The sequence below is a fragment of the Pongo abelii genome, chromosome 8, assembly GCF_028885655.2.
Source record: "Pongo abelii isolate AG06213 chromosome 8, NHGRI_mPonAbe1-v2.0_pri, whole genome shotgun sequence".
Taxonomy (NCBI): domain Eukaryota; kingdom Metazoa; phylum Chordata; class Mammalia; order Primates; family Hominidae; genus Pongo; species Pongo abelii.
The window spans coordinates 11,431,589-11,454,626 of record NC_071993.2 but is presented as its reverse complement, the minus strand read 5'-3'; the positions used below and the strand labels follow the sequence as shown (position 1 = coordinate 11,454,626).

Genomic DNA, 23,038 nt, shown 5'->3' with positions numbered 1-23,038 from the left:
TTTCCCTTAGGCCGTGTGATGAGGAAATGGTGGAGAGGACAAGTTCTGTACTCTCGGAACCAGTGGACCTGCAGTTTGAGGAGTTACAGTGTAGGAAAACGGGCTTTCTAAACAGCTGAATGATGATGTCAGGGACTAGGACCTTAGGAATAAGTAGCCTGGCTGATGAAGAATTGAGGCACAGAAGCAATGTGGACCCTTCCCACAGAGAGAGCTGAAGCTACTCGTTCGTATCAAAGTGGTGCAGTTTTCAGCACCAAATAGTCTGTGTGGGCACACATGCGCACATGGCCAAGTGGCAACTGGGGTTTCGGCCACTGAAAGAGCTCCAGGTCATGTTTTTCAGTCAGCCAGAGACAGAGGTTTGTCTATGGGCTGGACCTTGGCTATCACCTGATGGGAACGGGATGGTGGCCAGTAGACTCGATTTCTCCCCTTGTATCCTGGCTGCTCTTTGGCTCTACTGGGGTGGCTGTCACCTTTTCCCTGAATACTGAGTCAAAGCAAGCAACACTTTATAGAGTGCTAACTTTCATATCAACTCAGGAAACAGAAGAGATAACATCACAATTGCCTCTGGGTCCCTTTATGATCACAGTTCTTTAAGAAAAGATCTGTTTCTGAGAAGAGCTTACTGAAAACATTAATGAAAATCTCAATGAAAGTAGGGCTATTGATTGGAGATACGAAAACAGCAAGGATGGCTAACTGAAAAAATAGGTAAGAAGTCTAATGAGAATGGAGGACAGCTAAGGTAAGGCTGCATGGAAACACCAGGGAATCCTGCAGCAGAGTGACCTCCACACGCCCAGCAACGCTACTGCCCTAACAGAGCAGGTGGGGAATGTTCTGTTTACTCCACTTGTCCTTCTATTTGGCCAACTTTGCCTCTTCAATTAAAAGGACACATGTAAGATATGAATTAGGCCATAGCTTAACAGTGGAGGACTGTCATTGTGCCTCACCTCGGGTATTCCTGTGCTTCTCAGAACAGACACGAGGCAGGGGTGGCGAGGTGAGTGTGAATGGCGTGAGAATGGAGTGGCAGCCTCCTGAGTGCAGGCTTAGCTCAGAGGTGTTGCCAGCTGAGGCCCTGCTGTGTCTACTTTTGTTTCTTATTATGAAGGGGTCTATCTATTAATGAAAATCATTGAGATTTTCATTAATGTTTTCTTTGGGTCATGCAAGTAAGTGCTGTCCAAAGAGCTTGGATGCAGACTGTCCTAATTACCCTAAATGATCCCTCGGACACCAGCAAATCGCAGCCACCTCCCTGCCGCTGTGCTTCCCCTCTGTCCCTGTTACTATGGTCACCAAAGGGCTGGAGAGTCATTTCTCTCTTCCTCCAGTGATCTTACTTCATCCTCACCTCCCACTATTTATTTGTGTGATGCAAAGGAACTTCGTGTTTTTTAAGATAGGTGAGAGGGGTATGTACAATAACTCGAGAAGGGCTGGACACTGCTGATAAATTGTTGGTCTCACTTTGGCCAGGCTGTTAACGGGTGCTGTGGATTACAGATGATCGCTCTCTGGGCACAGTCCTCTGGAAATGCAGATGCCCGTGTGGAGGAAATTCTGGCGGGAGAGGAGCGGCGACTCGCTGCTCTGCTTGGATCTCAAGGCATGAGGTTCTGGGTGTGCCTCACAACCTGCGGAGCCACGCGGGGCCTTGCTGCCAGATGAGGACGGGCTGAAGACAGCAGCTCCTCTCCAGTGGATGCCTCCAAGTTCCCATGGAGGGGTGGGGAGCATCGCACTGCCATGATGCCCTGTCTGCTGCGGGTGGGAGTTTTCAGGCCCTGTCACGTGAGACCCATGGGGGCTCCTTCCTTCGATTTGCAGCCTCCACAACTTGGCTTCTCCAGAGTGCCAGATACACAGGTAGCATTTTATGGCAGTGGTCACTGGGACCCAACTCCCTTCTCTGTACACAGCTGTTTTTTTAATTTCTAGGTCAGAAAAATTATCTTCCTACTTTGAACTCTTTCTCTCTTTTGCCAAAAATGTTTTTCTCTTACACCGCAGAAGTAGAACGCAGCTCCTGCTCTTGAAATACTGGATGGATGTTTCAGAGGGTATTGTGAGGCTTGGAGCTCCAGCCAGTGACATTCCAGCCACACCCTTCTCTCCTGGTTCCACTTCACAGAGGCCGGCTGTGTCTCTGGACGACACCTCAGAGCTAATCTGCTTTCTGGAAGGGTTGTGTTTACTTCTGCTGGTGCTGTGCATGTAGGAGACAGCTGTGGCTGGCCCTATTTTCCTGGGGAGGTGGCAGAGGCGGTACTATGAGCAAGGGAGGACCAGTCAGGGCACACGGGAAGGGTTTGGCCTCTCCAGCCAGGGGCTCACCGCCTCCATGGTGTAAACATTCACGTGAACAAAAAAGTTCTAACAAGTACCAGCACACTGAGAATATTTTAAACCACAACTATCGTGGAAAATCTGGGAGGGTGAGGGTGGAAAAGTAGCTGAAAACCTGGTAGGGTTTGAAGAACAATCAGAGGCGGCCTTCCACTTCTGAGAACAGTTCCTGTGAGTCACCTGATGTTGTTCTAGATTAATTCTATCAAAGACAGTGTTGGTCAACCCAGCTGCGGGTACTTGATTTCCTCTAAAAGCTCTGGATAACAGAAGCAGAGCTGTGAAGAAAGTTAAGTTGAATAAAATGCTTCCACTTAATAGGGCTTTTCCTTGAAATCGCCCAATGGATCGACCATTTCCTCTCATTTATTATTATTATCATCTCCATTCCCACGCATGCTATTTAGACAAGGAAGGCTGGAAGCAAGTGACAGGTGTGGCAGTGCGCAGTAAGGCCTATGCACCTGGCCCGTCGGGAGGGCCAGCACGCAGCCTGACTACTGAGTGCCTTCTGCCTCATTCCTCTCCAGAGGCCCTCAACTTACAATAGAGACCCAGGAGCTGGGAGATGACTGAATCTGTTAACATGATACAGAAGGACTAACCCATAAACATGAGCGTGAATGTCTTTTGTTGGGGGACTAAGGAGATGACACTGAAAAAGGAGAATCACAAGCCAAGTGCCATAAGCAGACCACATTCCCTGCAAGCTGCCCTGCTAGGCTTTATCCCAAATCAAAGAAAAAGGGAGAATGTCTTAATAGTCTCACAGATTTGTAACCACTTCACTGGGGTAAGTTTTCCTTTGTATAGATGACGGATTATCCTTCTAAGCTGCAAGCTGATGAATGAGAAGCTAAGTATAAAATATCTAGAACTAAGGTAGATGAAGATGTCTATATGTGCACTGGGTGTCACTTGTATACCTGCCTGTGTTATTAAGGGCACAAAGGTTGTGTGGGGCTGTGTAAACTATAGATATTAGGAATACAGATTAAAACAGTAATTTCACAATGCAAGTAGTGCCAAGCCACGAAAATATGCCTGGAGCATCTTCTCTTTTCTCTACTTCACAGAAAGTATTTCCATAGACACTTTTCACCAGGCATCTGCAGCTGGTTTTTTTTAAAACGATCATAATTTTAAGCACTAGATGGTAAGCCATTTGGAAGCCATTCGAATTATGCAATAAAACAAGGAAAAATAAGATGCCACTTGACATACACCGAAACACATAAAATCAGATACAGACTCTTGGATGGAAAAAGTATGTTCTTCACCTTAGTTCAGATGTTAACATATAAAACATGCTCAGGGAACCCTGAAAAAATCCAGAGGTGAACACTCTGATGGTTAATCACATGTGTTCCTTCTTCTGATCTGGATGATTCTTACATTTTTAGGGAGCTGTACTGTTTTTTAGCCCTTTGACTCATTAATGTATCAGGGAATAAAAAGGATATCAAACTCAAACAGTTTAATTGAATTACTTGTCTGCTGACCAAAAGCTTCATTTTTTGGGAGAGGTGCTGGGCTCTTGGGCAGGAAAGAGGGTAAAATGTCGGCTCTGGTGAGTCATCTACCTGCTTTCTTGCTGACCACTGTGTCAGGGGGTAAGAGTTGGCTCTATTCAGAAAACCTGAATACTCTCCATATGGAAACGGATAATGGCTGCTGCAGTGGGGTGGGATTCACAGCAGTGCTATGGAAGCTGCTGTCAACTATGTGAGAAGCTGACTCTGCCCAGGTAACCACTGCTTGACGACTTTCTTTAGGAATTATCCAGTGGAACCGGTAGCATAATCATCTCTGTTGAGAAGGAATGGTCTGAAAGAGGATACTCTGTCTTGGAAGGTTTTCTGTTGATATTTAGAGACGAGCAGCAAATACTAGCTCGAGGTCAGTGCTGGAGATTGTAAAACAGCTCTGCATTAGTAACACTTTCCAATCACAAGGAATGTATTTTCATTTGTGCCTGGTTTTGGGTTTAATCAAATATTTTCTTGGTTCATACTATCTAGTAGGGGTTATTTGAAATGACAAACATTCTTTCTTCGTTTGCTATGAACTGTACAGACTTATATTAACCCAATGGCAAAGAATTTTAAAAAGCAAAACAATTTAAACCTGTTGTCCTTGCCAGAAGCAAAATGTGTATCACACAAGACCCCACACAAGAACTACTCATGGTTTCTCTGCCATTCAACACAGCCCCTCTCCAGTCCCTGACGAGAACGATGGGAAGATCTCAGCAATGCAGAGCAGAGCAGCGTGGACAGGGCGGGACGCAGACGAGAGGACACACACACACCAGTCATGAGCACGTGCTGAGGAGGACAACCATTCCCACTGGCCTGTTACTCTGCAGACCAAGGACAGGCAGGCGGTCAAATCAAAGTCCTTGTTTTAGGGGAACTAGGTCCTGGGGCAAGAGAAGCAGCATGAGGGGATGTGTGCGAGCACACGCGTCCTCGACCTAGGTGAAGGACAAGGTCAGAGCAAGGAGCTGTACCGGAAATGGGGGTCAAGGCAGTGAGGCTCCTACTTGGCTGCTGGAAAAGTCAAAGCTGGAGGCGGTTCTAACTGGAATAAAACATTGAGGCCGTGGCGCGGCTACCACTTCACGGGCTCCACGCTAATCACGAGCCATCCCATTTGGGAGGTATGGTCAGCTAAAGCTCGGTCCACGTTTTTGCTTTTCCCCAAAAGATGTACTAAATACAAAGATGTACTAAAACTTGAAAAGTGTCCTAATTCTAAAAATGATTTATCAGGATTATACAAGTTAATTTTTATTTGGATAAATTTTAGGTTCATTTTCTACCAAGTCCAGTGCAAGATATTCTGAGCCTTTACAGTATGAAATTACTGGGATTATTTTGCTTTAAAAAAGTATACTGCCTGGTCACCCTTTAAAAACAGTCCACTTATTGAACCATGGCTTAAAATAGGGCAACAACTGTCACGGACTCCTTTATTAAAAATGAGAACGGGCAGGTGCCGGGGGGCCTGGGCTGCATGATCGCTAACTGGGCTCCCGTATCAGCAGCTCTGTTGGCTGTTGTGGATCTGCTGGGCTTGGCTACTCTCAGGCAACCAGGGGGTCCGAAACGGAGGGACAGGGAAATTACATGTCCCCGCTGTGGGCTGAGGATCAGTTTCCCCAGTACAGGAACCCACACTGAGCATGAATCTAAAACACGACTTAACCTCTGGCCGGCACACTGCTCCCCCATCAACCGAGAATGACAGGAGCGGGTGGGCTGTGGAGGACAGAACCTGGAGTTCTCTGGTGAGTCCATCCGTATGTTTTGGAACCAAGTACAATTTTCTAAGTGGTTTGCCTCCAGCCTATTTCAACCTGCCACAGCTAAATGATGTCCCTCTGGATGGTCACTGATGTTGTGACCCATACCTGTAGGTGCTTAATAAAGATTCTGATCATGTCACTTCCGGCAGTGACTCCTCTCCCCTCAGTTTCATTTCCTTCTTTCCAAAGCCTAATTTTCTCCCCTATTTAATTGTCATGAATCTTTAGACTTTGGAGCTGGAGGCTACCTTTAAGAATCATCTGACCCTGAACTTTCCATTCTCAAATGGAGACTCCCAAGCCCAGAGAGGGAGCAGCGTCTGCCTGACTTCCCACAGCTGCCTGGCAGCAGAGCTGGGTTCAGGCTTCCAGCCTTCCAGTCCATTAACTTTTCCCACTGTAACACCCTGCCTCGCAGGACAGAACCGACCGAAACCAAACCAAACCAAACCAAACTCCTGGAAACCTGAAAAGAGCTGCCAGCCACAGAACCCCATGGATGAGCACACGCGCTGTGCTACACACTGAAGAGAATCTGGGGGTGGAGAGTGGTCGGGGATTTTCTGAGGCAAAACGAGTGTGGACAGCTTTTGTCTATCAAAGCATGTGCTCCTCCATCCCAAGTTTTAGTTCTCCCCGTGGCATATCCTTTTTCGGGTCATTTCTGGCTGACCACTTTCTGTGGAGAATTTGGGGGAAGGCTGTCCACCAGAGCAGCAAATACTCACTGTTGATGGTACCTGCTAGTGCATTAATATTATTCAGTCCAACAGTGGCTCCAGCCAGTCCTTGCAGAGTCCCAAGAGAGGTCAAGGAGTTCATGGCTGCACCAGCGGTGGAGTTGGGGGTTGAAGCAGCCACTGAAAAACAAAAGGAAAACAGAGACAAGGGAAGAGAAGACACGAGGTGAGTGAGAGCCAACAAGACTGGAAATCCTTCTGTCATCATCTCAGTGGACGGAGCTGAGGAGCTGTGCTTGTGGCTTTGGGTGAAGGACATGTGGGATTGTACTTGTGGCAATTTTGACAGATTTGGTGATTTAAAAAAATCATCATAGCACTGTTTTGCCAATACTGCAAACACACTCACTGCTGGATGGTGGGGAAATCTGCGAATGGGAGGCCTGCCCTGCCAGGTTTAGACATAACGAAGTTGACAATCATTCTTTGGCTTCATTATTGGATAATATCTTGCTTAGCTCTTTTTTTTTTTTTTTTTTAAGCCTATGGGCATGAGTAAGATGGGCCTTTATTTTTCCTTCTTGTACTGTCTTTAGTTTTGCTACCAAGGTTTTGCTAACCTCATACAGTGACTGGGGGAGTGTTCCTATTTTTCTGTTCTCTGGAATAGACTGTGTAAGATTAAAATTAATTGTCATTTAAGTGTGTGGTAGCACTTGCCAGCAAAATGTTCTGGACTTTGTATTTCTTCATGGGAATATTTTGAAATAGTGATTACATTTCCCTAATAAATAGGATGACTGAACTTTTCTTTTTGTTCTTGAATCTGTTTTACTAAGTTGCTGCTTTCTAGAAATTGCTGTATTTTGTTTTCAACTATATATTGGTATAAAGTTATTCATAATATCTTCAATAAACTTTTAAAATGGAAAACATTTAAATGTAAGACATTTCTTGGCCTGCCTGATCTGTCAGTTACTAGAAGAAGCATGTCAACATCTGTCATTCCAACTCCATGTAAACATGCTTATTTTTGGAAATATATCTTGAAGGTATATTTCTATGCAAGAGGTTACTACTTGCATAGATTTGGAAATTATCCTGTCTTCTGGTGAAATAAACCTTTTTGGGGCAACCTTTTTGCTTCTAATTTTTCCTTGAAGTCTGTTTTATATGATGTTTGGTGTAAGAAAGCACCAGCTTTTTTGGGTTTTTGCATTGGATATCTTTTGCCATCTTTTTACTTATCTGTTTATATTTTGGCTACATCTCTAATATACAGACAGGTTTAAAAACAACACAGCCTGATAATTCAAGTCTTTTAATAGGGGCATTTAGATTTTGTCCTGTTTGTTCTGCTAATATTACATTTTTTTCTCTCCTTTCTTGCTGTCCTTTGAGACAGAGGCTCGTTCTCTGTCGCCCAGGCTGGAGTGCAGTGGCACGATCTTGGCTCACTGCAACCTCTGCCTCCCAGGTTCAAGTGATTCTCCTGCCTCAGCCTCCTGAGTAACTGGGACTACAGGCGCCTGCCACCATGACTGGCTAATTTTTGTATTTTTATTAGAGACGGGGTATCACCATGTTGGCCAGGATGGCCTCGATCTCTTGACCTCGTGATCTGCCCGCCTCGGCCTCCCAAAGTGCTGGGATTACACGTGTGAGCCACCAAGCCGGCCAGGTTTGTCTTTCAATTCCATTTCCCCTCTCTACTACTTTGGAAGTCATGCATAGTATTTCTACTCGTTCGTATATGGTCATAAAAACTTTAAGTCATCTTTAACTTGTGAAAATCAAAGTTACTTATCTTTGCTCTTTGCCAGAACAATTCAAGGATCTGAGAATACTTTAAGGCAGAAGAGCCCCCCTCTGAACCCAGGTGTGGGATATTCATGTAGTCATGCATTTTACTTGTAGCTTGGTTTTCAGTTTTTTATTCAGTACTTCATTATTATTCTTTATACCATGTATTTAGATTTGCCCACATATTTACCACTTCCTTTGCTTATTATTCATTCTTCTTTCATCTGGGTTATTTATCCTTTAGTTTGAAGTTATATCCAATACAGCTTTATTTTTTGAGGGTCTATTGGTGAAAAAGTCTTTTAGCTTTGGTTTTTGTGAAAATTACATCTTTGTCCTAGTTCATGAAATATTTCCTTCCCAGATAGTCGAGATTGACAGATTTTTCCAAGCACATTTTACGGCCTTCTGACTTCCATTATTACTGTTGAGAGGTCAGGTACTGAGATGTTTGTGTTTCTTGGAGGGTGGTTTTTCTCTCTGTTTTAAAGATCTTCTCCTTGTCTTTGGTGTTCTGCATTTATCACTATGGTGCTTCCAAGTTTAGACTGATTTTTATTTTCCCTGCTTGGAGTTCATCTGGATCCCTGAATATGTGGATTTTTGTTTCTACCTTTTATCAGTTCTGAAAAGTTCTTGGTTATTAGCTGCTCTTATATTGACTTTCCCCCATTCTCTTTCTCCTTTCCACTAGGAATTTAGCTAGACCTAAGTTAGATCTATTCCATGTCACTTAACCTCTCATGTTCTGTTTCTCGGTTGGGCATCATCTCCAAAATCTGTGTTCCAACTCACCACATTCTCTTTCAATTGTATGTAATGTTCTGCTAAACTTACATCTCCAAATTTTACAATTTGATTATATTTTTTCATTTCTAGAATGTTATCAACATGCTTGGTCATTTTTCATAATCAGTTGCTTTTTCAGTTTTCAAATTCTTTTAATATGTAAACATATTAGCTATATTTCCTTTCTGTTGTATGCTAATAATGCTAATATCTGAGGTCTAATAATGGTGGTGTCTAATAACGTCCCTGCTATTTCTCACTCTTGGTGCTTGGTTTACTTGTATATTTTGTGGGGTTTTTTTGGTTGTGAGCTTAACTATCTTGGAACTTTATTTCTAGGAATAATTTGAGGCCTGGGTTCTTTCAAGACGACTTACATTTGATTCTACAAGGTGCTGGAGGAAACTACAAGCTGGGGATACTTTAACTTCATGGCTTAGGATTTTTGGCCACTCAGATACAATCAAATTGGGATGTAAACTCACGTGAGGGATGGTTTATTGTTATGAACTCTCAGAGGGAAATTCCCCCGGCCCTACCCAGCACTATGTTTTGAGATAGGCAGTTTTCCTTGTAGTTTTCTAGGGGGGAGTATTTTTTGTTCATCTTTACACTGAGAGTTTAGCCTTTTGAGGTTTCAGCCTCGTATGGGGAGGGTCTCCTATTAGATACCACACAGGAGCCTTGGACTTTCTTGTATTCCTTATGGTTGGGAAAGCTGTGCGAACAGGTATTAGAATTTATTCGGTTCACCAATATCCTTAAGGGGAAAGCCACCTTCAATATGCTACCCCTTCTCTGAGTTTCCTCTTTCACTTAATCATGGATTTATGAGTATTCTTTGCTAAATTGACTAGTTATTGATGTCATTAAAAATATTTTTAAGGCTGGGCACGGTGGCTCACGCCTGTAATCCTAGCACTTTGGGATGCCGAGGTAGGCGGATCACCTGAGGTCAGGAGGTCGAGACCAGCCTGACCAACGTGGAGAAACCCCGTCTCTACTCAAAATACAAAATTAGACAGGCGTGGAGGCACATGCCTGTAATCCCAGTTACTTGGGAGGCTGAGGCAGGAGAATCGTTTGAACCCAGACGGCGGAGGTTGCGGTGAGCTGAGATCATGCCATTGCACTCCAGCCTGGGCGACAAGAGTGAAAACTCCGCCTCAAAAAAAAAAAAAAAAAAAAATATATATATATATATATTTAAATCTTACTATACATTTTAGGGTTTTTCCCAGTGGGAGGGTCTTTCCAGTAATCTAGTCCGCCTAACTGCCAGAAATAGAAGTCTTTCCTATTTGGGGTATTTTCTAGGGACTGCATCTGATGTCAGTCTACATGTAATAGTCCTTGCCAGATTGCTGCGCTAGTAAGTAGCATGTTAAAAACTATCCCTCGTACATGTTTGAATTCTAAACCAGCAAAAAAGGCCTGAACATTTTCACACAATTTTAGGGTACACCAGGGAAGTACTTCTAAAATAAGGATATCCGTGGGCCCTCTTTCCAGTGAAACAACTACAACAGATAAAAATAATAAAAACCAACCACTTAAAGTCTCTGGAAATTGTCCTAAGTATATAGATGAAGAAATACTTTTCTCAAGAAGATTTATCAAATCTCAGCAAGAACAGCAAGAATCCGTGGCATGTGACCTACAACCCACAACCTGCTCCCTTCCCTGGTACAAATCCCCTCCTCTGAAGCTCAGCATAAAGAAAGCTCTACCCTGGGCAGGTATGGCCAAGAAGATGGGGCTCCCTCTTCCCACAGCTCCAAATACACAGGGTTATGGTTTCTCCCAGGGAGGGGGAGACTGCCAACATTGACAATTCACAGCTCCCACCCCTGCCAACTCTGTGGCAGAAGCTCTATTCTAGACCAAGAAGCAGAGGGGTCCCTACCTCAGCGCAGCCTTTACTCATGGAGTGGAAGCTCTACGCTAGGCATAGCATTCTGAGAGTACTGGGTCCCATTCACCCCATCTCACTCACTGGGTGGAGGTTTTATGCTGGGAGAGGCAAGGAGAGAAGACCAGTTGCTCCTATGCTCACACAGCACCCTTCCTGTAGACCAGAGGTGTCATTCACAGAAAGGCAGGCCACTGTCCCTGCACCACCTCCAGAGCAGGGAGAGATGGGTCACAAGAACAAAGGGCTCTGTAATTTTCCCTAAGGATAACTAATTATTTGGAACAGAGTATAGGAAAGTTCAAGCCTAAGGCACTGTCAGAAACAAGAGAAATTTTGTTGGTGAGCAATTAAGAGTAGGCAGTAGCTCCATGATGGCAAAGTAGACCAGCTGAAAGCTTAGCAGAGAGGGCAGGGAAAGGGACAGCCAGAAAGAGTCCTCCTGCGATCAGAGCAGGCCTCAAGGACTGGCTGAAAGAGCACCCCTATGAAAGGGCCCAGCCACAATCAGTGCAGACTGTGGGGACAATTTATGCTCCCGGGCCAAAAATAATAGTGCAAACAACTGAAGATTAGTGGAGGCTAACAGCTGGAAGTGAAAACAACAGAGATACAGCAGCCAGAAACTTAACAGAGATCAGGCAAAGAGGCAGTGAAAGGCAGCTGTCTGGAAGAATTTTGTAATTTAATAAAGGAAAAATAGGAATGTCACTCATAGCTCAAGGCTGTGGCCTCTGAGGAGTGACAGCAAAGGCACAGTGCAGGGGAATAGACTTCACTGAATTATTCTTGCAAAATCACTAAGGAAATAAACACAAATGAGAAGCCAGTGGGGAAGGGGTGATGTGCAGTGGGTAAGGAGGATTAGCACCCAGAAGTGCTGTAACATCTACAATGTCCTGGTGTTAACAGAAAGCTATGATATATGCAAGGGAACAAGAACATGCAACCCGTACACAGGAAAAAGCAGACAGCAGACAACAGAAACTGTGCGTAAGAGGGCCCAGATATTAGACTTAGTGGACAAAGACATGAAAGCAGCTATTATAAATATAACAATCTAAAAAATCATGCCTAAAGGATTAAACGTATAATTACAATGTTTCATCAAATAAAGAATGTCAACAAAAAGGTTGAAATTACAAAAAGAAAAAAATGGAAATTCTTTTTTGCATTTTACAAAGTAAATTTATTTCCTTCAACATTCATAAATCAACACAGTATATGCAAGTAAGTAGGACAGAGGCCATTGGCAATTCTAAGAAAATCATACTGCCTAGCATGTCATAGACATCTACCAGGCAAATGGCAGCATTTTAAAATTTAACTTTCAGTAGGAAAGTGATGGAAATAAAAATTAGCCTAGACAGTTAACCATACAAAAACAATTTTAAATGAGGGTAACTCCAGTGAAATAATCTGCAAAATACCTATACAACTTTAATAAATAAATGTGACCTGAATTGAACTGACAAGTTTTAATGGGCTATATGTAATTTACTTGTGTCCTGATTTAAAAAATGCAAATTCTGGGGCTGAAAAGTAAAGACCAAAATGAAAAATTCACCATAGGGCTCCACAGTTGGTTTGAGTTGGCAGAAGAATGAGTGAACTTGAAGATATATTGATAGAGATTTTACAATCTAAAGGACAGAAAGAAAAAAGAATGGAGAAATGAACAGAGCCTCACAGAAATATGGTACACCATTAAGCACACTAACACACAAGTGTGTAATGCATGTACCAAAGACCAGAAAAAAAATTTCAAGAGATAATGGCTGATAATTTCCCAAATCTGATGAAAGACAATAATCCACACATGCAAGAAAATAAACAAACTCCAAGTAGGATAAATGGAAAGAAATCTATACCCTGGCACATGACAGAAATATGTTGAAAGTTTAAGAGAAAATCTTGAATGGAGCAAGAGAAAAGTGATTCATCTTGGATCCCAGTAAGATTAACAGCTGACTTCTCAGCAGAAACAATGGGCGAGAAGTTAGTAAGATGACATACTCAAAGTGCTAAAAAGAAAAAGCCTATTAACTCAGAATCTTATATCCAGCAAAACACAAGACACAAAACACAGGCTGTTGCTCTTAGTCTCTGCAGCTTGCACTGTGCAGAACGTCATCTTATAGCACAGACCTCACTAGTCTCCCCACCTTTTTGCACTGTAACTGGGGATGGTCACCTGCCTGCCTCTGTGGTGAGCAGGGGAAGGATCATGGAGGTTGGCTGGCATGGGGCATCACTGAGAAAGGCAGGAAAAAGGGTCCTGGCTTAGCCCCATTGCTACTGAAAAATGAAACTATAGCTCTTAATAAAGAACACAACTCTATAGTTTCATCAGCTCTAATAAAAACAAAACACAAAAAAACTGGAGGCAAAATGGGGTTTCATTAAGCCTGCCTTGGACTCAATCTGTTTCCTCATCTCCCCAGCCTTCTGTTTCATTGTATTTAAACGGAGGAAGAAGAAGGGCACTGAATTCACCGGGTTGTTGTAAAGATTAAATAATCTATGTAATGAATTTGGCACTGTATTTGGCACCATTTTTAGATCATCATCAGTTATTAGGTAGAGGTTGAACAGAACAGACAAAATGATATAGGATCTATTTTATGAAACAATGAAAGCAGGTAACACTTTTCTCCACTTTCATCTAAACATCTCCAACTGTTGATGACTGCACAGCCACTGATCTGGCTTCTGCTGGAGGACCTTCTTCTACCTTGCAGGAAATCACGGGAGGGCCCTGTATGCCAGGCTGTAACCTTTCTCTTCCTATGATGTCCACACTGTGAACTGCTGGCCCAGAGATGCCGCCTGCTGCACCCCCATCCAGAGTAGTGCCCGTCAGAGCCCGCTTCTAGAGAATGCTTTGCCCTGGGGCAAGGGAGAAGAGGCGCTGGAGGACACCAGGCCTGGCTGATCTTGTGCTTAGGGATGACTTCTCAAATCCTTCAAGTCTCCAAGGTGGGTCTGCAAACAGGTGTGTTGATGCCACATACTGCTCTCATGTGGATGACTCCCAATGGTGATGGCAAACAGTGAGTTGGATAGACAACTCCTTAGGCACAGACACGCGCATAGCCTATGAGCACGGGGGAGCCTAGCTCAGGGGGCCATAGGAGAGGTGGAGGCGGCCTAGAAACTCCCTGGGCCCCTTTTGTTATTGATGACAATGAATCGATATGCAAATTAGGTCTCTTTACACCCTGGCTTCCTATTTACAAACTGGGAGGCTGGCTATAGTGAACTGGACATAATTTCTCACTTCTTACTACACTGTTTTTAGACGGTCCCAGTAGAAAGTTGGGGAGATGGTGAAGAAAAGGAGGGAGAAGAATCAAGCATGAGACTAAGAAAAATTAACTAGATGACTTGCCTTAAAGTGGAAAGACTCCCTGTGCACTCTACATCATCAGACAATACTTTGAAAATTCACCCCAACTGGCATCTCAGTTGTAAGAGGATAGTTTTATTGCACATCTAGCCACCTTTAAGAACCTTTTGAATGTTAATAATCTATTTAAAGCATAAGAAAAACTCCAATTTGTCACACAGCCAGCCTTGATCAAGTACCTAAAGACTGACCGTTCAGCAGATGCACAATTGAGAAAAAGATCCTAGACAGAGACACATGCAGGGCCACCAGAATCCAGACTCTCCATTTCTGTGCTGGCAGACTGGCAGGATGCTGCCTCGGACAACCATCTGCATTCTTCCCACCTCAAATTCCTTCAGTCTGTGCTGAGAACTGTACCCTACGCTTTCTCACTTAAAAGTTTTACAAAATGCCAAAGGAGCATCTCAGGAGAGGTGCGGTCTGTAAATGTTGGCTCATAATCTCCCAGAACACCTCTTCAAGCAGAGGCTGCACTATCCAAGCAGGAGGAGGCAGAACAAAGCCAAGAGGATCCCAAACGGAGGCTGCAAAGTGCACCTCACCTTGCTCGCACAGTGGCTGCAATAACTTGTATACGTCACATTTTAAGCCTGTTGTACCACTGGTTAAAACCTATCAATCAGACAACGGACGTTCAGGCCAGCTGGCTTGCCAGGAAAGAAAATGGTCGAGCAGGCAAGGGTGGCCGTGGTTTTATCAGCTCATGTGCAGACAAAGTCTGTGGCCTTTTGTGAAAACTGTTTGTGGGGCAGGGTGGGGTGTGGAGAACAGGAAAAGCAAGGTGGTCCAGAGACCCCGATGGTGAGGATATGCCCATCTTGGCCTGGCCACAAAAGTTCTTTGCTTGTTTGACCAGATAAGCTCACTGTTGGAAAACTACAAATTGAGTAATCCCAAACACTAATCCCAACTGAGGGGACGGGATGGGTTCCTTCTCCTTAGAGCTGTGCTAGGTCTGGGATGAACACTACACCCAGAAGAGATTCTTGTCTTAGGTTAACACTGTAGGTCGGAGACCGAGTGCCTAGGTCATTAGGTGCTAGAAGATCACCTGGAATAACTCCCGTATAGTATCTCCAACAGAGCTGAGAGCTGAAGCCCCCAACCTTCCTTCTCTTCCTAATCCCACTGACAATAACAGGTAATAGGACATCTTTCAGACAGATCTTTTACTGCAGGTGGGATCCTCCCAGGCAGATTGTGAACTAGACTGGAGTCTTTCCTGCACTTGAAAGATGAGGAAGCAGAGGCCCAGGGTGTTGAAGGGACTGGCCCCGGTGTACCTGTGAGGGATGCAGGATGGGCGCCAGCACCCAGGTGTGCGCATGAGGACTCCACAAGGAGGCCAATGGCCTTTGCCACTTAGGGATACAGCAGTTGTGGAGGAAGGGCTGTTTGGAAGCTCTCTCAAACCAACCCAAATGAATTTCCAGAGAGGCAAGGACCTGAGCTCCACTTTCCAGAAGAAAATTCTTTTCTCTGCCATGTGGATAACCTGGACCACCTCCCCCTAGCCCCTCACCAGCCTTGGATTTCCTGTGGGAGGAGGGGTGACTAATCAGATTGGTAGAACTGGGAAGGACCTGTATCCATGGGGCCAGGGCTGGGGGAGGGGCACCGAGTTGAACCAGAAGATGCCAATGTGTGTTTGACAAAGGCATTCCTGTTCTCTCTTCTCTCTCTGTTCAAACAGCGCCATTCCTGGATAGGTAAATTAAGCTTATTTGGGGCCTAAGGGCTATGTTTGGAGAGGGAGCTAAGAATTACTATTATGTTCTCTGTTCATCCCCTAGCCAACCCAAGACATCCATGTCCTAAGTCCTGGAACCTGTGAATATGTTAGGTTACACGGCAAAGAGAAATTAAAATTGTAGATGGAATGTGCTGTGGTTTCAATGTGTATTCCCTAAATTCCATGTGTTGGAAACTTTATCCCCAATGTGGCAGGGCCTTTAAGAGGTGATTGGATCATGAGGGCTCTGCCCTCATGAATGGATTAAGGAATTCATAGGTTATGTAACAGGAGTGGAAGTAGGGCTTTATAAGAAGAGGAAGAGTGTCCTGAGCAAGCCTGTTAGCACACTCGGCCCCCGGCCATGTGCTGCCCTGCGCTGCCTCAGGACTGCAGAGTCCCCACCAGCAAGAAGGCCCTCACCAGATGCACTGCCTTGACCCTGGACTTCTCAGTCTCCAGAGCTGTAAGAAATAATTCCTCTTTGAAATAAGTTACTTTCGGGTACTCTGTTATAAGCCACAGAAAATGGACTAGGAAAGTTGCTGATCAGCAGAACTTGAGATGGGGGAGATTATTGTGGATGGTCTGGGTGGGTTCTTGTAAATGGAAGAAGGAATCAAAAGAGAAAAAATCAGAGATGGCAGCATGAGGATTTGCTGCTTCTGAAGATGGAGGAAGGGGCCATGAGCCAAGTAAAGTTGGTGGCCTGCAGAAGCTGGGAAAGGAAACGGATTTACCCCGAGAGCCTCCAGAAGGAAAACGCCCTGCTGACACCTTGACCCTAGCCCAGTGAGTCTGCTGGGTTCCTCATCTACAGAACTGCAACATAATAAATGTGTTGTTTTAAGCCATGAGGTTGGTGGTAACTTGTCATCTCAGCAATAGGAAACTAACATTCTCCAGCTCCACCGTACTGGGAATAAAGCTAACAGTGAGCACAGCTAAGGTGTGAGTGCTTGCCACGTGCTGCTCATTGCCGAAAGCATGTCACATGCCTTAGCCCATTAAGTCCTTTACAGTTATCCTGTGAAGTGAAGTCGGGTGCTGAAGGTCACACAACTCTCAGTGGCAGAGCCAGAATTTAAACCCAGGGGTCTGGCTGCAGAGTCAGCATTATGTTGATGTGGAAGTCAAGATTCTATTTCCCCTCTTACGTCTATCTAGTGGCTACTGCAGAGATTTACTTATGGAAGCAGTGAACTTGCACTCACTCCGATTTGCCTTTAATTTTTTGGCTCTGTCCCTTCCAGTCTGTAAGACCTTAGGCCATCTGCTCCATTCAGCTGAGGCTTAGTGTTTATCCACAAAACGGGAGTAACATGCACTGCCTCTGCGGATGGGTGTGGCAATCCAAGAAGGCGGCACTGATGTCTGATGCACAGCAGGTGATCAATAAACGTGTGTTCAGTCTATATCTGAAGGAGGAGAATCTGGGTATTCTGTCCTCAAAAGAGGAACTGCATCTTTACACTTCATTTTACAGCACTTGCAATGAAGATTCAACATCTTCCTCCCCAGAGTGGCGACTGGATGGATGATGACTAATTTTGCAGCCTTTCTCATTAGTCTGGTCATTGGGAAGGTCAGTCTGTGTGTATAGTTTTGAGAGCATCCCGAGAAGGGTGGGTGACCAGACATGAAAGTTGAGTTGAAAGAGAGTGAGCTGATAAGAGTAAAATTGAGCCTAGAGAGGCAAGGGACTAAGGCAAGAAACAGTCTTAGGTCTTGACGTGAGAAAGATATTCCTTGCAGCTCAAGAGATCAAAATTAGGATCAGTGGGTGGAAGCTGTTCAGAGGCAGATTTTAGTTCGATACAGAGGAGAGTCGGCTAGGGAAGAGAAGTCTTCCACTGCGCCGCCCCCGAGGCACTCGAGTCCCTGTTTGTGGGGTGAGAAAGCAGATGCCTCCGACATGTATCAAGGGGTTTCTGTAGACCCTGAGGCTGGGCTTGATGGCCACAAGGTCCAAAAAGCCAACTTTTGAAAAGCTCTTATTGTTGTGCCAAACACACGCTGGCTTCATCTCCTGGCAGAGAAAGAGAGGACTCCGTGAAGCCAGGATTCTAACACTTCCAGGCAGAGCTCTGCTGAAGGCTTCAACTTCCACTGCCCGCAGCACAACGGAACAATGTGAAAATCCCATGTCAGTTTAGAGACCCGAGAACAAAAGGATCGACATAAATACAAGCCCCATTAAGCTTAAAATGGAAACAGCTTTTACTTTCTCTCCCAGGGAAACCTATACAAGCAGCTGCCACACCAAGCACACCCGACTCAATCCTAAATGACCAGATCACAGAGAAAGTCACCAAGAAAAAGACCACAGTTGTGTGGTGTCAAGTCCCTCTGGCCCAGGGCCCTGGGCTGCGGATGCTCTGCAGGCCATTTGGTCAGAGTTCTTATCTGGGGGAGGCAGGCCCAATCCTGTCCTTTGGGGGCACTGTAGCCACAGACACATTTAATGGAGAAGGTCGTTATTGTAAAGTTACAGCCTCGCACCTTCCGCATCGGCACCACCTGGGGCTCCCCTCACTCCCACTGAGTCAGACGCTCAGGTTGTGGGGCTTGGGCATCTGAGTTGAACCAGCCCTTGGCACTGCTTTTGCATGCAAACATTAGAGAACCACGTGTGTCAGGACTGTCCGATGCAGTGCTGTCCAATTCCATCATGACTGGGTGAAAACTTGATTCTGAGGCATGAGAAGGTGAGAGGCTGCCGGGAGCGGGAAGGTTTGGTTTGTGACAGGAAAGGGCAACAGTCACTGGGCACCAAGGAACCCAGAGTCAAAAACTAGGTGAGAGTGGTAAGTTACGGTTCTGTTCTTCCAGAGGAAAAGAAATCCCACCAGAAGACAGCGTGTTGAAGAGCAGGGATTTGCTTGTCCGTTTCCCTAGAAACCATGAGAATGACTGGCGCAGTGGGCACTGAGCTGGCATCTGCTGAGCGGAGGAGGTGCAGGCGGTTCCAGCGAAGGCGGAGGTGGCTGAGCTGGGTGCCCTGTCTGGCGCTCTCCACATGAGGCCCACGTGCAGGCCCTAGCGCGCTGGACAAGGGCCTCACACTCCACCTCCCGCGGCTTAACTGGGGTTCCTCACGACGTGGCTGAGCCTGTGGCTCCACCCAGGACCCTCATCAAACCATTCCCTTCTGCTTATGTGCCAGAGAAAATGGGAAGAGCTTCAGAAACAGAGTGGGTAAAGCCAGTTACTGCCGTGGTGCCACCGGGCCAGGGTGAGAGAACCCCTCCGTTCCTCTGATGCAGCTCAGAAGCAGGGCTGCCGAGGGCCACTCTGCACAGGCGGGAGTGGAGGCCCAGACCAGGCCCGTCCTGGAGAAGCCCACCTCCCCTCACCAGAACCGGAGCGGGGGCAGGGGGCAGGGGGCAGCAGGAGTGGGGTGGGGGGGCGAGGTGGGAGCGGGGGTGTGTGTGTGGGGGAAGCGGGGGGAGGGGGGTGAAGTGGGGGGAAGCGGGGGGAGGGGGGTGAAGTGGGGGGGAAGCAGGGGGAGGGGGGTGAAGTGGGGGGGAACGGGGGGAGGGGGTGAAGGGAGCGGGGGGAGGGGGTGAAGTGGGGGGGAGCGGGGGGAGGGGGTGAAGTGGGGGGGGAGCGGGGGGAGGGGGGTGAAGTTGGGGGGGAGCGGGAGCGGCAGGGGGAGCGGGAGCAGGGCCTGCATAGGGGCTCCAGTGGGCTTCTTATTCTGTGTAGAAGGTGGGATGGTGAACAAGACTCTTGATTTGGGGTGAGGCTGCCTGCGAGGAACTTGGGTATTCCTCCATCCTTCTAAAGATTCCAGATCCACCACGAAAGGGAGAAAAACGGCACTGAGGGGCTTATCCATCTCTCACATTTGCTAGTTCTTTATTTAAAATCTAATTCCCATATGAACGTTCCCCTTCCCCCTTGTCTTGGTCTCAGCGTGTCTGCAGGGCATGTCTAGCGTTAAGTCTGTCCCAGAAACTAGCTTGCTTTCTAGGAACAAATGCATTAATGTTCTCATATTAACCCTACTTCCCACTTTTCCTGGATGGCAAAATACTTTTTTTTAAAGCTACAACAAAACAACATTAACAGAAGACAGCAAGAATTTGCCTTCGGTGCACTCATTAAACACTTTCCATAGAACAATTAGATAGTGAGAACACAGTGGCTTTGTGGTTTAGGAAATAAAATCATTGTAAACACGGAGAAAATTGCCTGCATTGACCAAACATACTCAGGACACTGGAGCCCGCGGTTGCCGTTTTGCCTCGAACGAGCTTGGGTGCGGAATTTCAACTGCGCAGGAAAAGATTGTGAGGAAGTAGGATAATTAAGCCATGACACAGGCACTAGCATTATTAGCCAATCACAACCCTGGGGCATTAATATACTACGCCTCTCCTCCCATGAGGCCTAATTATTCCACAATAACCACACCTTTCATTTTAATTTAGTCCCTCAAAGATAGTTTGGGCAGGGAGGGGCGGGGTGATTGAGGAGGAGGAGGTAGGGTTGGAAAGTGACACTGGGCACTGCAGTGGTGAGGTGTGACCTCACACTCCCAGCCTGGAAGAGGGCACCTTCCCCAGAGACGTTGGTGTTCCTCTCTTCTGCTGCCAGTTCTGCTTCCCAAGGAAGCTGATGCCACCTGACTTGGTGCAGTGCTGGGCAAGAGGCATCACTACGGGTTCTCAGAAAGACTGGGAAGAGGAGAACTCAGTCTAGAGGGCCGGGTCTGGACTCAGAATGACTGCTGAGGCTTTATTCTATGGGGGCACACATGTGGAAGGCGGGGAAGTGAGGGGCCAGCACCTGCTCCTCACGTCCAAAGCAGCTGTCCTGTTTTCACTGCTTTAATGTTCATTCCCAAAGGCTTGTGGAAGCTCTGTCTAGTGGATCTAAGAAATCCACTTCTTGGGTTGTCAATAAACTAGGGTGCCTCCCTACCTGGCCTAATTTTTAGCATCTTCCCCAGTCCCGTGAAGACGGGCACTCATAAAGGGAGTGTGGGGCCACAAGTTTGGAAGAGTCCATTCATACAGGCAGTACACAGGGATCTCCTAAGAGTGGGGCAAATGAGAGGGAAAATCAAACCTCTTTTCCCTGCCAATGATACTTTGCTTATGATTTACTGAAACAAAAGTATATACTTCCCCTTTAGCTGGCCCAAGATGTTTGTTTTTACAGATGGCCACGGAGAAGGACTGAAAAAAAAATGCTGACGATCTCCTTACAAGGGGGACAATGTGTAAGTGGCGAAACCCAGAAATACGGTTCTGGGATCCCAGGAGTTCCTGCTTAGAATATGGACTGTCTCGTGGTGCGGTGGAGCTGTCATTTCACCTGTCACTAACATCCCGGGCAAACCACTGACGCTTGCAGGCCTGTTTCCTCACGTGGATCACAAAAAAGGCAGTTGGATACGTAACAGCAGCTGTACCATTTAATGATGGGACTGGGCTCGGGCCTCTGAAGAGAAAGGGCAAGGACAGGGGCTTCTCAGGAAAGCGGGCCCATGTCACCATGTCACTGACAGCCCGTCTGAAGTCTGGCCTTCCTGTGGGGGGTTAGGGGGCAGCTTGTCCAGATAGAACATCATTTCTGGGAGGCAGATGTTCCTCTGGGCAACATGAACCTAACGGTAGCAGGGGGCAAGAGGTCACCTGGTGCAGCCCAGGGTCGTCACAGCAGGGCTGCAGGCTCGCTGGGGCGCCACGTGCACTCAGTAGGACTGCTACCCCTGCAAGGGCCCGGCGCAGAGCACGCACTGCCCGCCGTGTGGCCCAATATACAAACCAACAACCCCCCAAGGGCCTCAGGCCTGACCCTTAGTGCGGAAATCCTGCCCGGACACAGCAGTCTTGCTCTGTTTAACCCAGTCATACCATTTTGTATTTGGTAAGGAGGGGATGTTGGTTCTAGGAGCTCAAGTGGCATTTGTGGTAGGTAGAAAGTTCACCATTCCCTTGAATGGCAGAGCACAAAAGCAGAAAGGAGTGAGGAAACTGTCTTCTCCCTGTATTTACGTCCTAATTTTTAAAGGAAAGGTGGGGAGATACTTGTTTTCCAAAGGCAAGAGATTCAGAGAAAAATATCATTGGACCTTATTCTAGTTTTAACCCAGTTAAACATCATCGGACCTTATTCTAGTTTTAAACTAGTTAAACATCATCGGACCTTATTCTAGTTTTAACCTAAACCTCATCAGCCCTCATTCTAGTTTTAACCTAGTCTTCTGTTCTCCAGAGCTACGGTATTTCGTATCACTCTAAAATAATGAAACGATCTTTCCCATATGATACTTAAAGATCATCTTTTTAAAAAAGCACCAGTATACATTTATAGAAACATAAATATGTGTGTATATATAAACCTCAGTGTTTCCACAAGAAAAGTGAGCATTAGCAATTAATTCTATTTCACAACTGAGAAAATTAAAGAAAGATTACATTACTTGCTCCAATGACTCTTGATCAAGATGTCTACATACTCTAGAAAGACAAATAAAATTAGAAATACTCTATTACATTCTGTAGGTTGACTTTTTCTTAAACCTCTGCCCCGGTATGAGTTTTTGTTTCTAGCCCCAGATATATCAATTCTTGGCCCATATGTGCTATACGTACCCTTCTGTCCTAAATTCTTGACATCCTCCCCAATCCTGACAGAGGCCGCTGTTCTCTCCTTTAGGCTGCACCACCTGCTGACTCAGCCCTGATTCGGGTTTGTGCCTGTTGGCTTGTGTGCTAGTACCAGGTGGAGATGGCACCACAAGGCCAGGGTGCTGCTGTGGGGGCTCCTCCCAGGGGGAGATGACACGTGACCCGACCCTCAGGAGGCAGCATCCCCCTTGCCACAGGAGAGGGACATGCTGGAGGCCGAGCTCATCCCTCCAGCCAGCCCTCCAACTCTAGTCCAGCTTTCAGCTCTCATTGGCCTATTCCTGTTTCCCTTTGTTCTGGCTCTTCTCTTTGGTCTACAAGTATGTTTTATGTTTTCTCCATCTTAAAACAAAAACATAAAAACTTCCTCCTCCTAGTGACCCCAGTACTTT

At 46.0% G+C, this 23,038-nt stretch overlaps 2 protein-coding genes and 1 long non-coding RNA gene across 23 annotated transcripts in view; 2 read left to right on the top strand and 1 right to left on the bottom strand.

Annotated features, from left to right (window-relative positions):
* LOC112135243 (uncharacterized) overlaps nt 1-6,407 on the top strand; it is a 30,341-nt gene extending 23,934 nt beyond the window's left edge. The window contains exon 3 of the long non-coding RNA XR_008510277.2: nt 4,576-6,407. This is a non-coding gene — a long non-coding RNA (uncharacterized LOC112135243). The remainder of the gene's footprint in view (nt 1-4,575) is intronic.
* Nucleotides 1-23,038, bottom strand: part of CELF2 (CUGBP Elav-like family member 2) — a 541,707-nt gene that overhangs the window by 13,513 nt on the left and 505,156 nt on the right. For 13 of the 21 annotated variants that reach the window (XM_063727160.1, XM_024253106.3, XM_054521683.2 and 10 more), the window contains one exon: nt 6,403-6,534. In XM_063727160.1, coding sequence (XP_063583230.1) covers nt 6,403-6,534 — 132 coding nt within the window. 21 annotated transcript variants of the gene reach the window in all.
* On the top strand, nt 845-2,089 carry LOC129048166 (putative uncharacterized protein CELF2-AS1). Its single transcript, XM_054521903.1, is given in 2 exon segments — nt 845-910; nt 1,495-2,089. Coding segments are annotated over 2 exon segments (528 nt in total). The 3' UTR covers nt 1,957-2,089.